At 42.5% G+C, this 15,764-nt stretch overlaps 1 protein-coding gene across 3 annotated transcripts; it reads right to left on the bottom strand.

Moving 5' to 3' along the window:
• Positions 1 to 431: 431 nt before the first annotated feature.
• LOC103532860 (ovomucoid) lies at positions 432 to 9,159 on the bottom strand. Of its 3 annotated transcripts, none has more exons than XM_030458817.1 (9): positions 8,964 to 9,159; positions 5,396 to 5,560; positions 4,465 to 4,484; positions 3,586 to 3,722; positions 3,028 to 3,085; positions 2,768 to 2,901; positions 2,151 to 2,211; positions 1,023 to 1,132; positions 432 to 573 (listed from the first exon to the last, which is right to left on the bottom strand). In XM_030458817.1, the coding sequence occupies exons 2-9, from the start codon at positions 5,448 to 5,450 to the stop codon at positions 528 to 530; spliced, it is 621 nt and encodes a 206-aa protein (XP_030314677.1). In that variant the 5' UTR covers positions 5,451 to 5,560; positions 8,964 to 9,159; the 3' UTR covers positions 432 to 527. The 3 variants fall into 3 exon arrangements, with proteins under 3 accessions (XP_030314677.1, XP_008496880.1, XP_030314679.1); XM_008498658.2 differs by having other exon boundaries at positions 5,396 to 5,522; XM_030458819.1 differs by having other exon boundaries at positions 5,396 to 5,522; positions 8,977 to 9,159.
• Between the last annotated feature and the right edge of the window lie 6,605 nt (positions 9,160 to 15,764).

Raw genomic sequence — 15,764 nt, 5'->3', positions numbered from 1 at the left:
GGATACCAGGGATCAGCTCCTGGTGCCCATACCACCACTGTCTGAAAGGGTTTTGCTGATGATGCCTGCACAGGGAAAGTGCACCAGAAATACCTTGGGAGAGATCAGTTAAGGTCATTGCTTCAGAGCTGTATTTCAGCCCTTTACAACGTCAAATGTCTAAAAGGGTCTGTACACTAATGTAGGCTGACTATCTTTTACGTGCGAGGTCACACAGCTCGGAGGTTTATGCATCTGTATTTAATTTTCTGCCTTTATGACAGGGAGGGGAACAAGATGTTGTTCTTGTTATATCCCAGAACTACAAGCACGTAATCTATTCATCATGGCATAATTCTTCAAAAAATCAGAAGAAAATGTTTCATGAGACAACACATGAAACAAGAAAAAGAAATATTGCTAGTTTAGTTTATTGAGAAAGAAAATCAGGAGTGAGCTGAGTTTCCCAGAGGGTGAGATGAACTGAGGTGAGATCTTAAGCTGGGATTTGCCAGTGGGGATCTTGTGAATTCTCTCAGCACTTATACTCAGCATTTTCCAAAATGGTTTAAAGTGAGAGTCCCGTTGCTGTCCCTGAAAGTGAGGAGATGAAAAAAAATGATTAGGCAGAGTCCTGCCTGCTGTAATCTGTCCTTTTGCTTGCCTCCTAGAGAAGGCATCAGATATGGTCCTGCCCAGAGACAAAAAATTTGCAGATCAGAGTCTCATTAACTGTTTGATTGTTAAGAGATGAGTGAATATATATCTGAATGTGAAACTATCATGAAACTTTAAAATTAATTTTTCCATAAAAACTCCATTAAGTTTAGTGGTCTTCAAACCATTCACACTAACAAATGAGACATAGCTCTTTGTATGCCCTAAGGAAAAAAAAATATGAATGGTTGGCATTAAAGCTGGTGTTCTCTCCTGCTTCAAGTACCTAATCAACACTGGTCAGCAAACAAGAAAGTGGCAACTGTGCAAACCTGTGCCTATAGGAAGCAACTGATTACACAAAGGTGATCCATGTTTGTACATACATGACTGCATTGCAGAAGTTACACTTATTGCTGTATGTTTTGCTGTCAGAACCACAAAGAGGCATGTAATCAAGTGAGCAGACAGGTTTAGGGTAGTCAGTGCAGTCAACCTGGAAAAAAAAAAAAAAAAAAAAAAAAAGAAAACCAAACAAGTAATGTGAAGGATACATAGGAGTTAATAGCAGAAGGGCTTGTACCACCAGTTGCAGTGCTGACTGTAACAGTCTCACTAAAAGAAATTCTCTTCCTCTTCCTTGCTCAATCTGATACAAACTGAATTGTCAGTTTCTCCTATGCCAGAAGAATTTTAAAATATAAAAATAGAACATAATTTCCTGCTTCAAGAGATGTGTATCATAACCTGGCCACATCATTTCTAAGCAGCAGCTGTTCACTCTGTGAACTTGTTGTGCTCATGATCACGTTGCATCATGTTCCCAACCTGGCCAGGAAATTAAACAGAAAAACACTGGTGTTGGGAGAAGCCTGAGTGTTGATGCCTGTAGGTATCTCTCCCATGTTCTTAAAACAGGAAATCACCACCTAGCTAGATAATGGGAGAGTGGGATTTTGTTTCTTTGTGCAATGGGTGCTACACTTGTTGAGAGGCATTGTGTGCAAAAAAATGTATATGGGTCCAGAAAGAGGCTGAGGAATTTCATGGCAGGAAAATCCATTAAGTCTTACTGACTACACAGAAATCACACCTAGCTGAGGCCCATTGCCTGAAAATAGCTGGAGGCTGAAGAGTGAAAGTCCCATACACTCTTATTTTACTCTCACTCTCTCTTGCACAGCCCTTACTACCCCTGCTAAGAATGGGCTTGATGGGCTATTGTCCTAACCCCAAACTCCATTCCCCATTCTCATTCTCACTTCTGCCCTGATGGATTACTTCTGCTACTGCCCTTTTGCTGACCTCTTCCTGTCCAGTCACCTTCTTCCTTTTTTGACTTTAGCATGGATAATTGACATTACGTGTGGAAAAAGCAAAATATTCCCTGTGCTGAAACAAAGCAGGATTTCCACTCCTGTAGGATCCCGCTGGCCTGGGGAATGCTGCAGACACCAGCAGTGCTGTCCCTGACACCAGTGGGACTGAGACCCCATCTCTCATCATTCACTTACCGTAGCAATTTCCTTCTTACATTCACCATCAAACTTTTTGCCAACACTGGTTCCAGACTCTCTGGAAAGGGAAGAGACTCACATTAGGGACCTCCGAGAGCAATTTTCTCTGCCTGAACCTCATATCCCAACAATGCTGATCAGCCTCAGCTCTAGTATAAGGGAAACAACTTGGCTCTAGATATCAGCTCTGGTTGTGCCACAGCCTGCTGGAGTCCTCTTGAAGAGCATTATGCAATGGGCAAGGGAAGGTCCCAGGTGTTGGGGTGAATGAGGAGCTAGCTTGTGTGACAATGTAGATGCTCCTTTGGTTAGCTGCTGTCCTCTGCAAGGCAGCATTCGCCACACAGATCCTTTTAACTTAGTTAAGAGAAGCATTCAGCCCTGTGTTAGATCCTGACCAAGCCCTTTGATCTCTCTCTCTAGATTAAAACCACATTTTTTGTCCTAATCGCAAAGGAAAACAGGGTTTAGTTAGTAGGGGAAGAGAAGGGTCAAAGTCCACGTGCCGCAAAGAACAGGCCTTGGTAGAAGTCCTGATATTCAGAAAAGCAGCTGCCAAGAGTGCTAAGCACTTGTTGTCCCTCACAGGAGAGCTCTGCACATGCAGTACTCACAGGTTACGGGCACACAGTAGGCACTCATTGTCGTAAGTGACCCCATCAGTACCACAGACAGGGCTGAGGGCTTTGTTGCAAAGCATCACCACTCTGCCTTCCTCTGTTGTGTTGGGATATCGACTGCAGTCCACCTGTTGAGGGAACACACAACAAAGCTTCTTCTTTTGTGTTTGAATTATATCTTGGGGGAGTCAGTAAGGAGCTTTGGCCACTTAGAAGCAGGACATGGCCCTTGTTTTTTACTTGGTTTCACTTACGGGTACAATTTCCTTGCATTCTCCATCATGGTCTTTGCTGACATTTGTCCCATATTCTCTGGAGAGGGAAAGACAAATGTTAGCAAGTTCAGCAAAGAAGTCTCCATTCTAGGTGCTGGAAATATGTAACTAATGCAAGGGAAAGATGATTCTCTACCACCCAAGCTTGTTTATATATTTCTGAGAAGGCAGCACCATCCTCCCTGACCAGCTAGCACTGAGTGGCCAGCAGTGATTTAAAGACCTTGAGAGCTTTAGGACCAATTTGAGCAGTTCAAAGCATTTTTTCATCCTTTTACTCTGCCTTGCTGTGATGAGATGTGCCTTAGGGGGCCGTCATCTGTTTGATACTTGAACTGGAGAAGAAAAACCTGAATTAAGTACAGCAGGAAGATTGAGACACAGCAACTGAAGTGGTCTAGGCAGCAGACTACCACACCATGACATCCAAGCTCATTTTGAAGGAATTGTTCCAAGTGACATGTGACAGATCACCATTGAAAAGAGATTGTGCCAGGAGTCCTAATCATTGCTGCCAGAGACCTAGAGAGTACGTACACATTGTAGGCACAAAGCTGGCACTCATTGTTGTAGGTGACTCCATCAGAACCACAGATGGGGCTGAGGGTCTCAGTGCAGACCAACACCTCTTTGCCTTCTTCACTTGTCGTGTTGGGATATATACTGCAGTCCACCTGCCAAAGGAATGTACAGCAAGAAGGTGGAGAAGACATTTTAGATTCACAAGTTATTTTTCATAAGACCAGATTCAGCCTGCAGTGTTTTCTCCACTCCCACAGCACAGACCTGTGCTGGTGGGTCAATCTTCTAACAAACACCTCCCTGCACAGCAGGACAGGAGAGGAAAAGGAGAGGGGTACAGCTGTCCCTCTTCAACTGGAGAAATCAGTGGTGGCCTTCCACACTCACTTGGCATCGTTTTACAAATATTATCTATTGGTCCCTCAGTTTAATACTCTTGTGGCCCCACCAGTGCACTCCTGCTACTGCTCTATCATTCTCAACACACTGATCAAGTTGACCTGGTCAGTGGATGCTGAAATGTCTCATTGCATTTTATTCTTACAGTAGGTTGCCTTTGAGTAGGTTCTGATATCACAGCCTATGCTGTCAGTTCAGAACCAGTTATATATGACCAGCTCAAAGCTTAGACCAGTTTAAATATGGTGAAAAATTTATTAATTGAAAAAAACCTGTATCTCTACTACTATGTTATTAATACACAGCATAGATGTAAAGCCCAGAAGAGTATAATTTAATATTTTGCACTGTAGGATCTGATTACAATGACACTAATTTAATGCTAGGTGAAAAATACTTAAGCATCTGAAGGCCCAAGATCTTTCCTATTCCTTTTTTTCTGGCTTATCAGGCTACATACCCAAGAAAAGTAAGAGAAAGAAATCTTCCACTCACCTCAACACCAAAGGCAGTATCTGGAAAAAAAAAAAAAAAAAAAAAAAAAGCAGGACCAAACTGAATGATTTCCAGTGAGTGGTTTCCTGTACTGAATAAACTATATAGGAATTTTATTTATTTTTTTGTGTGTGTGTTGATAAGTATAATAACATTGCTTATTGCTGGCTAAAATGAAACATGTTTTTGAATATCTTTGTTCTTTTTTATTTTGAGATAGGTAGACTTATAAATTGAAAATAGAATAGCTTTTCCTTCCTTATCTTTTTACACATCCATTTTAACCCTAAAGAGCTGCTGTTATGCATCTGAAAAGGAAACTGAGTCAATACAGATAAATAAAAATGCAAATAGTCACCTACAGGATAAGCAAATACATACAGCATCTGTTGTCAGTATTATGCATTTTAAAGAAGCTAAGTGAGGAAAAAAAATTGTCTTTGACTTTGTAATTTCATCAGATGTAAATATGCAGTGAGAACATCAGACTCTGGCTTGTTTTCATGTCTTGTTTCTCCATTAGCAGCAAAAGTATTGCAGGAAAGCTGCCAAGCTCCTGCACAGAATTTGCTTCTTGCATTACAATATTTTCATGACTAGTTAGTGGAGGGCTGACCACCTCCTTGTGTCAAGTATATGTCCATTTTTTGCAATTGTAAAACAAGTGCAAGCAGTGCAAAAGTGTAAAACAGCAGTGTAAAAAGTGTAACAGTACTAGTTACCAGTTGCAGTTATTTGTATTTACAGCAGGCAACCAGCTACTACAGTGATTCATTTAAGACCATCCTGAAATCTGCTCCTGCATCCTATGCAATGCTGCTAGCAGCCTAGCTCTTTGCAGAAGATTTTCTCTGAAGCCAATGTCTTATTCTTCTAGAGACAGACAGGACTCAGACATGAAGCCTTTTGTGGTGCCTTGAGAGTCACTCACCTGGGAAGCAGCAAAGTATAAAGGAGAGGAGCACAAAAACACCTGCCATGGTCATGGTGGAAGGATTTCCCAAGTCTACAGGCTGCCTGCTCCTGCTCTGCTCATGAGATACTCTCTCTAAGGCTGACTGCAAATATATACAAATGCAGTGTCTAAACTGTTCAGCTGTAACATAAAACAACCAGCAGAATCTGTCACTGGTACAATAAGGAAGGTAATATTTATTGAGGTCTTGACTTTCAGGTAATGATCCACGCCTGCTAGGCAATTGATTTTGGCTGGGCATCTGGTTAATAGCTTGAGACAAGTATCACATGTTCTCAGTGGTCAAAACCAAACAAACAGCCTTTTAGACAAAAGAAATCTCCTTAGGATTCTAGCAGAATTCCTGTTCTGTGCACAAGGAGCACAATATATTGAGGGGAGCAAGGAGCAGAACCTTCAGGTCTGCAGAGCTACATCTCCCATCAAGGAGCAGCTTAGGCAGAGCACACAGTGCTACCCTGCTTGCAGATCAGGCTGAGAAGCTCTGCTTTCCTTTCTGGTTTCAGGTGAGGGTTTTTTTCCACATTCCCAGGTATTAACCACAGGTATGAACATGGGGCAGGTGTGGCTTTGCCATCATCAGAACAGGTTGAGCTTTGTCAGGTGAGTCTAACAGAACTGTGTCTACCCTATAAACCTACTGATATTTAGCACTTGTTTGGTAAAAGAAAGGACTTCTTGACAGTTTAAAAGAGCTCAGCAAAAGACTTGAAATAAGTTAAATTCTGTCAAACACCACTAAAAATGTCACTTGAACCTTATCACCAGGAGCACTTACTTACAGACCTACTCACAGTTAAACACACCAATTAATCCAAAGTGCTCTGCCAAGCCATCTTAAGAACAAAAGACACTGAAGGTTTTGGAACCTGTTTACATGGCACCAACTATACTTGAAAGTACAATAGGTCCTTCACCTCCACAGATTATTTTGGAAAATTATACTTAAAGCATAAAGCCTGTCCCAGCCTTTCTGTCTGTCCAGCCTTTGTGCAATCTTTGTTCCTCTGTCCTTGGAGGAAGTCTGAACCTCTGCTGTTTTAAAAGGTGCAATTTTGCAGGAGTGTATTGTGCTTTTAACCTGAATTTCTCACCATGACCCCTTTCACAGGCATCACCCATTTACCCTATGAAATGTTGCTGAAATCATCAAGTTAGCCCAACCAATTGTGTTTGTGTCTGATACATCACAGTGGTCCAAAGGGTAGGAATCCCTAAATGTAGATAAGTTGCACCTACAGTGCATGGAATCACCTACCCTGGGCACTGGTGTGTAACAAAGGCTGCAGCATGGCTGTGTGGATATAAAGGTTACATTTTTACCCAAAAGAGATGGGTTTCTCCACAGGAAAAAGCATTAAAATAATTATGCTGCTGGGTTGGTTTCCATAAATTACAGGAAGCTTGCATGAATATTTTAGACAGATTTGGCACATCTTCAAGATGTCTTGTCCTGATGTGCCTTGTGGATGGTGTCTCTGGAAGCCAGAAACTTTCCCTCTCAGTGGAGGCAGCATCATGCTGCTGTCACATGCCATGTTTGTGACCTCCACCAGGTCACATATACAGTCCCTGCAGAGTTGGAGGCAGATGCATCTTTCTGGGTCAAATCCGAACTTTGATACTGCTTTCTCCAGCCTGGCAGCAAGACCTTTGTGAATCATCCTTGCCAGCCCTCCCAAACCCAAACTGGGAGCTTCTGACAGGTTTTCTGCCCAGTGCACTCGTGCTGCTGCTCTGGGCTGCTCCCTGCCCTGCACCTTGCTGTCCTTTAGGTAGGACCCACCTCTCTCCTGATGGGTGGAGGGCACCTTCCTGCCAAAAGGTGGTGTGTGCTGCCTGCATACATCAAAGAAAAATTTTCCACAGCAACTGCTGGGTTCAGGACTGGCTCTGGCACTCAGTGGCCCTGAGATTTCTTCTGACTGCCACAAGAACCTGTCTGATGTTCAGCAGATCCTTCACTGTCTCACCACTCACACACAGACACTCTAGGGACTCAAGCCTGTGACAATTAAATGTTGACTGGAGAAGACCAGTCTCTCCTGAGCCACTCAGGCACCTCACCAGGCAAGCCACAAAAAAGACACCCAGAAATCACCAGGTTTCAGATCCATGCACAGCCTCCAGCCAATATTCATAGCCTCCCCATCTGGGGCTACAGCTCCAGATTATCCTCCCTCTGAGAGCAGGACTGGCTAAGCTCATACTGAGGGACAGATTGCTCAGTTCTTAGCTGCCTCCTGGAAGAACAGTTAGAGGATTTGGTCTGCAATCCTGCCACTGTTCTCATGATGTAATCCACTTCTAATCTTCAGTCAGTGGCAACATATGGCTAATGACCATTTGGCTAAAGGAAAATCCTCCTGTGTGCAGCATGAGGGCAGAGATCTGCAAGTAAGCAAAGTCAGTGCCACATGTTATGGTCCTGACTGGTCTGTGGGCTAACACCAGGGCAAGATTTGGACACTGTACAACTTCCTCTTTGACTTGCCCAAAGAATTACTTGTTTTACATTTTCCATTAGTTTTTGCCAGTTACTGATTCCACGTTCTCTTGAAGAATCAAAACTGATGTTGGGAATTTTTTTAGTGGATGTGCAACTTTTCAGTGTAAGTAGCAGACTGATAAAAGAGTGACAAGTTATTTAATACGCTTTTCCCAACATTCCTGAGTATTGTCACATTATTTAATTAACAGTTGTTGTGAAAGTGGGAAATAACAATAATTAGTTGTAGCTGTTTTGTCATATTGCCTCTAATCACTCCAAAATGCCTGCTAAATACATTTCAGACTGCATTTTCCACCTTTGTCTTTCTCTTGGCCACAGTGGGGCCAATAACAAGTTGTACTGAGCCACACACCTGGAGAAACCAACACAGAATATAACTGAAGCTCTGCCTCTCTCCCTCTGCCTGAAAGCACCATTTGAACGAAGCAATAAAGAAAACAAAGTCACTAACCCGATTAAAATGTATTGATATGAAATCATATCCACGTGTTTATGAACTTATTAAATAGAACTTGATCCAGGTGATGCCAGTGTATGTTTTCCTGAACTAATAAGACCATGTATAGAACTTTGTACCCTGCAGGTGAAGGCTACCATAGTTTCACATTACTTATGCAATTAATTAAATTCACTTGGCTCCACTGCAAGGACAGGTGTTGACAGACGAGAGCGAGTGCAGAGGCCACCAGAGCTCCCAGCACATTTTTATGGGAGATGACCAGTAACATTACAATCTACTTGTTTTGTGGGACATTATTGTTAACCCCCCACACACACTAAACTACTCAAATTTGAGAGTATTATTGCCTCTCAATGATTTCAAAGCCTTTCCACTGCTGCAGCACCCCATGCCTGCTTATATCACAATACTTCCCCAGAACAGCATCAGCATTTTAACTTACAGCAAACTTATCTGTCAGAAAACCAGCTGTCCAAATAGCAGACAGTTTGCTGCTGTGCTGTAGCCTGGACCAAATGCAGGTCTCAGCAGCATCAGCTCTGAGGATGTACCTTCACTTCTCACCTCATCAGCTTGTGCTCTGCTCCAACTCTGGACATTTTCTGGATAATGAGGATGTCAGGTGAGGGCTCCATTGCACAGGACTAGTGTTTCTCGTGTGGAAGCAGGAAAATGCTAGAAAAAGCAGCAGAAAAAAAAGGGGGACACTAAACAGCAGAACATTTGGCTGGACCATAGCTCTGGCTATTGCTCCTTGAAGTGAATGTATTTCAGGGAAGGTGGCTTAGAGGTAATGCAGGAAATATTATCCTGCAGCTGGTCAGAAGAATGGGAAATCATTGGTGTAATCAGTTTTTCTGACAGTTCCATGATCTCAGCTTTACATCACTGAGTGCTTGTTTCATATTTGCCACTGACCAAGCAGAAAAAGTGAGAAGGTGACTGAAGGGAAGTAGCAGCTGACCTGGAACTGACACCACTCATGGGTGCCCAGCAGGAGAAAGACAAAGTGGCAACTTCACAGCTAAGGCTGAGAAAGTCTCTTTCAGGAGATGGGGTCAGAAAAAAGTCTTCTAGAAGTAAAAAAAAAAAATTAAATTCAAGAGATTCTTCTCTGTACGAAGGCATTATTTATAGCTCAATGCAGTTAAAAAAGGATAAATGAGCATGTCCGGTGATGAAAGCAAATTGCTTTGATGTTATATAAACTAGAGGAATAGATGAATACCTCTCCAAAGAACAGCAGATAGAGCATTTTCAAACTACCAGTCACCCAGCAGCATGCACGGCACCAGAATAACACATGGCAGGGGAATTGTGGCTGTCCCCCTTGGATTTCAAACAGCCACAGAAACCACCAGAGTGTCATTGCCAAGAGAGGCTTATAGGCAAAAGATATTTTAATTGACTATCTAGCAGGGCTGAGAAAAGAATTCAGTATGGTTGGGATGAATTGCTGCTGCTGAGCAGGAAAGGGGAATACAAAGGCCTTGAGGAAGATAATTTGATCTCTGGACAGCTGCATTCAAGAACTTGTTTGCAGTGGGATCAGCATCCCGGATGCGACTACAGTAGAAGGGCTATGGCAAGGCTGGCTGGGGAGACAGGTTACAGCCTCTCATGAAGCACAGGGATCATCCTTTTACAGTGAGCTGCCAAATCTCATTAATTCATCATAGGAACATGCCTTCAGTGCTTGCTCTCCTCAGTTCTGTTTCATAAGATTGACAGACATCTCTATAAACCACAAAGTGTTCTTGACAAGAGGGTAATTAACTTCTGATGTTTACATCTCCCTCTTCTTGGTAAGTAACACAGCAAGTTTGCATGTTTTGGGGATAACTGTCTGCAAACAAGTGATGTTTTCCTTTTATACTCTTGATCAGAGGTCAGGAGGACTGCAATATTGATTTTTCTGATTTCTGTGGGGAACAGCAGGCAACTGAGGCAGAATTTCCTTGAGTAAAAGGCCAGAGCCTTGGAATCAGGAGTTTTGGATCATCCCAGGTTTGCAAGTCAAATCCTCATCAGTCTTTGTAGCTCCACAGCCCTTTCAGCCAGGATCTGGGACCTGATTCATGCAAGCTCAGGACAGGGTAAGCTGAGGCTCTGCCCTCCCTTGAGGGAGCTAAAGGTGCACAGGTTTATACACAGATGTATGAGAGGCCAGGAAACATCAATGTATCACATCCCCAGGCAAAGTTTCCTTTCCATGTGAAACCATGGGCATGGGATGAAGCAATGTAAAGCATCAGACAAAAACAACATTCCCAGGTCTCCCCTTATCAGCCAAAAAAAATATCAAAAATCATGTGAGAAATAACATTTGGAAAAATACAAGTAAAGGTGCTCCTTTTCATACATAGGAAGAAATCCAGGAATCTCTGGGATTTGGGATGAATTATGGCTTCCTTTTTAAGAATTATCTTATAGAGTAAGCAGCAACAAGGGTTTTCATTTCTGAGGGATAGGATACAATAAGCTAAGAAGGAAAATTAACTGCTATCTTCATTGCAGGGAAAGAGCAAGAATAGGGCAAGGAGTCTGGCTGCATCGTGCACTGTACTTTGAACACTTGGTTGGAACAGTAGGAAAAGGATGGGAAGTGTTTCTGTAGCTGAAGGACTGTTAGCATCATAACCACTGAAAGCTTATTCCTTCATTATTACACCAGGAGAAAGGAGAACAATGTAATCTATTCTGCAGCATTGAGCTTCAATGAGACCACTGGCTGATTCTTCACAGCTGCACATGGGTGAAGCACCATTGCTGCTGAATTACAGAGGTTTATTATTTCACATACACTGAGGCAGATAGCAGGACTTCCATAACCCCTAAACTATTGCTCTGGAAAAGCAATGCAGTCACCTCTTTAATATGTCTGTACATGCATGAAAACTACAACATTCTACATGATCATCTGGCCCCTACATACTCTGCCTTGGGCACTGGGCACTTTGCAACTTGACAAAAAATTCTTCTCTCAGGAGAGCTGAATGCACTAATACCTGAAAACATTTTCTGTGTGTCCTTTTCAGGTCTTGAAACAAGTTATGGCCCACCTTCTGATGCTGTCACTGAAGGCTGCGTGTGCTTGCACAGCAAGGAAATATTTCTGCTACTTATTTTATATTTTGCATCTTTTTGCCATCCTTCTCTTCATATATTTGAATGTAGCCTATGGAGAAGAGCAATATTGGGAATCTAGAATTAAATCTCTGCCAAACAAAATGTCAACAGAAGGTATATGCATCACTTGCATCCAATCATATGTTCCCTGCTCAGCATCCGGCTGACACTATTTGGGATGCTGCCACAGGCAGCAGTGGGAGCTTGGACTCCCTCTTGTTCTGCCTTCCTCCTTAGTCACTGGGGTGACCATGGTTCCTGAGTCCCTGGGTGCCCCTTGTGCTCTGAAGAAGGGAAAGTCTGTCATTAGAGACTTGGTACAACCATTTTCCCAAAAGGGCACAAGTGCTGGAAATGTAAATAAAACTTCCAAATGATGCAAGTGGAGGAGAGTTCATCTGAGTTAACCACTGACAATGAAGTGGTTTTACCATCTCTATTATAATCCTGTCACATCAACAGACTTATGCCATCTGAATATGCTGCATCATTTGGATTTTCACTCCAGCTATTTTTCTAAGCTATTTTCTTTTCTCAAATCTTCACATTTTCCCCCCAAGCACAAACAGCAAATGGAGAAAAGGAGGATAAACTGGAAAAGCACAGGGAGAGGCCAGGGTACTGTTGCTCAGAAAGCATGTTCTCTCCATCAGACTGACACATTACAGGAACAGATCCCACATTCACTGGTGTAAGTGAAACCATCTGTGCCACAGATCTAGTCCAGTGCTTGTTCAGGGGTCCCTGACTGTCCATCCTCAGCAATGTCCCTGGGGCAAGAGCTACAGGTAAACCTTGAAGGGAACAGAAAAAAAAATAGTTTAAAGCAATAAATTTCCAAACATTTGCCATTCTTCAGAGTAAAATTAATTTTTCACACAGAATCACAGAATCACAGAATCCTAGGGGTTGGAAGGGACCTCGAAAGATCATCTAGTCCAACCCCCCCTGCCAGAGCAGGGCCACCTAGAGTACATCACATAGGAAGTTGCCTCTTGGAATGAAGCTCTGATTCATTTCAAGCCCAATTTACAATTTTCAAGATCTGGTAAGGAAGTCAGCCTCATTTTTCTATAACTGCTATAAAATATCCCAGTGCCCTGTGGACATTCTCTTCTACCCTCATCAGAATGAGAAATAAAGTGCTGTTTACATTCATTCAGTGTTTACAGAGGAAGCTTGCTGGAGGGCTACTCTGTGGCTAAAGCTTTCCTATCTTCCAGGGCGCTTAGAATCATAGAATCATAGAATAGGCTGGGTTGGAAGGGACCTCAGAGATCATCGAGTCCAACCCTTGATCAGCTACCGCCACAGTCACTAGACCATGGCACTGAGTGCCATATCGAGTCGCTTTTTAAATGTCTCCAGGGACGAAGAGTCCACCACCTCCCCAGGCAGCCCGTTCCAATGTCTGATCACCCTTTCCGTGAAAAAATTCTTTCTAATAGCCAATCTGAACTTCCCCCGGCACAATTTAAGACCATGCCCTCTTGTCTTTTTGAGAGTTGCCTGGGAAAAGAGACCAACCCCTGCCTGGCTCCATCCTCCTTTCAGGTAGTTGTAGAGAGCAATGAGGTCTCCCCTGAGCCTCCTCTTCTATGAATGCTTCTATGAATGAAAATCAGGCATGAAGCAATATCCTATGTGAACACTCTTTGTTTGCAAATTCACAGTATGTTTAAACTTATGGGGCTGCACCTCAGCTGGTGAAAACCTGGAAAACCCTTCTAGGAGTGGATGTCTGCCAGCTGGATCCAGGCTCCTTTCCACTGCTGCTTTCTGCTTCTTCTGCATCTCATTGATCAGCAGAGAGCACAGAACTGGTGCCCAGAGCATGGCAAAAAATCAAATAAAATTGTATTAAACATTAATTTTCAACAAGAGAATGAACATTTCTGAGTGTGAACATACTGATGGATGAAGTGGATGGATATTGGGATTATATTCCTTTATATGTAGAGGTCTGAGGTAAATTTTTCACTTCCCAAAATATTTCCTTTGCTATCAGCCAGTTAAGTAGATCTGTGCAACTGACACAAATAATTTGTGCAACAATTTCTAGATTTTTCTTTTGAGGAACATATAAAGTGGTTAAAAAATAATTTAAATAATCTTCTGAAAATGGAACAATTTTAAAACAGTGGGATGAGCCTTGTCATTCCCAAGCACCCCTCAAGAGTGACAAAGTATCTCAGCCCACCCACAAGCCTCTCTCTTTCAAATGCAGCATATGAAAAAGAAGTAAACCAAGGCAAATTATTGCCAGACACTTTTGAAAGGTATAGATTTTTGGTAAAGCTTCTGAATGAAGTTTATGTACATACACTATCAAGGAAAAGCTGGGTTGGTTTGTTTTGTTTTTTTTTCAAGTCCCAGGTGGCTGAGTGCTGATGTATACCATGCTGATAAACAAGGGAAAAAAGCCTTTGGCTCAATAGAAAGACGTAAGTATTGTTTTCTAAATCCCACACATCAATCAAGAATTAAATGATTCACCTCATTCTTCCTCCTTCTTTATGTGCAAGAAAAATGACTGTACACTCAGAAAACATTGATAAGGCTATAAAGATAAGTTAGACAAACAAGGAAGCAGAGAGGACATTTATAATTTTAAAATATTGCCTCTGTGATATGTACTGGTGGCTTTACAAGTGATGAATCCTGAGGTTAGACCCTCATCAGGGGGAAATACGTCAAAGTTTGTCAGCCCTTGGCACCACTCAAGAGCTTGGTCCCTGCTGTCGAGAGCTGAGAACTTCAGCAGTGGCTGCAAGGCAGAGTGTGGAGCTGGACCAGCTGCCTCCCAGCAGTGAACTACAGATGCCTGATGCTGCAGTCATAACAGGCACTGGAAACTCTGCTCTTCACTGCAGCCTTCACTGAGGGTGTAAGGCTGCATCCATAAGTATTTATTTTTATGGCAAGAGTGCAAAAAGAGGAGTCCACTGAAGCAGGGACTAAATCCATGGTTGCACCTGATGCTTTTTGTGCCTCTTTCTAAGGTGAAAAACGAAGGCTTTCCTACTGTGACAGCTGAATGGTCTTTGAGAGTAACCTGACCATTTTGAAGCTGTTCAGACTATTGGCCAAAGGTGAATAAAACAGAGCCCTGGGGTTCTGCACCTGAGAAGCAATGGAGCAGTAAACTGAGCATCACCAAAGCATCTGTCACCCTTGCACTGGAGACAACTACTGAATACATTTGCAGTCTAGCAAACACCGAAATCATGAGATTATGTCTTGGTGCTCCCCAGCACAGGAATCTCTCTATTCAGCCATTTCTCTGCCTATGGCCAAGCAAGCACCTAGCTCAGACAAGTATACCTTAAAAACACTTTTCAGGTCTCTAAGCAACACCTCAAACCTGGTATTTTTCTTGCTCTCTCCTAAGCTACAAAAAAAAAAAAAAGCCAACCCCCCCCCCAAAAAAAAAAAAACCCACTAAAAAGAAAAATCAATTAATCAATTCTTCACTTCAAATGTGCTTGCCTTTGCCTCCTCATCAACATGAAGCAGAAAGAAATAATCTAATTAGCATATACTCAGTAAGTAACCCTGGAACAGCTGAAAAACAACTCTGAGGCACAGCAAACAGCTTTGTCCCTGAGAAGGCTGCCCTACTTTTATAGTTATATTGCTTCATAGAACACCCCCTGAGCCTGGGGGATAATTAAATTCTGATGTCAGGCTTTCCTCATTTTCTGGCCCAGTTTTAGTGATTTATTTCTCTATGTGTTTTTACATGAAATCTACTGGTGAATACTGCATGGAAACCTGTGTCTCATAACTGCTTTGGCTTCTTTCCTTGATTGCTCTGACATAATCTCAACTTTGTGCCTCCTTGAGTTCATGTTTGCCTCTGGTACGAGCTCTGCAGAGGAGACTGTGACCAGCTAATGCCATTCAGTTGGATCTTGACAGCTTTACTGCAACAGTCTATGAAAGCCTGTGCTCAGAGTTAAGGCCAAGTGAAAGTCTGCCAAAGTCCACAAAAAAAAATTAACCAGGTTTTATCCCCAAGGATAACCAAGTAACAACAGCATGTTCTGCAAAAACACCTCAACAGAAAATGGCAAAAAGGTTATATAAACTAAAAGAACATTTACATTAGGACACAGACCCAAGAAAAGTACAATAAGCCATTGTTAGTCACAAACCATCTTGAAAAGTACATTCCAGTCACAGACTCTAATAGCACTGAGGTACGATGGCCTCATTCCCTG

The sequence above is a fragment of the Calypte anna genome, chromosome 13, assembly GCF_003957555.1.
Source record: "Calypte anna isolate BGI_N300 chromosome 13, bCalAnn1_v1.p, whole genome shotgun sequence".
NCBI classification, from domain to species: Eukaryota; Metazoa; Chordata; class Aves; order Apodiformes; family Trochilidae; genus Calypte; species Calypte anna.
Note: the sequence above shows the minus strand (reverse complement) of the source record. Positions and strands in the feature narration are given on the sequence as shown.

Bases quoted from the DNA above. Each gene is read 5' to 3' on its own strand.
- LOC103532860 (XM_030458817.1), bottom strand. From the start codon at position 5,450: ATGACCATGGCAGGTGTTTTTGTGCTCCTCTCCTTTATACTTTGCTGC. The intron at 3,086-3,585 runs GTACGTACTCTC...TTCCCTCTCCAG, and splicing joins CAGCTTTGTGCCTACAATGT to AGAATATGGGACAAATGTCA. The intron at 2,212-2,767 runs GTGAGTACTGCA...TTCCCTTTCCAG, and splicing joins CTACTGTGTGCCCGTAACCT to AGAGTCTGGAACCAGTGTTG.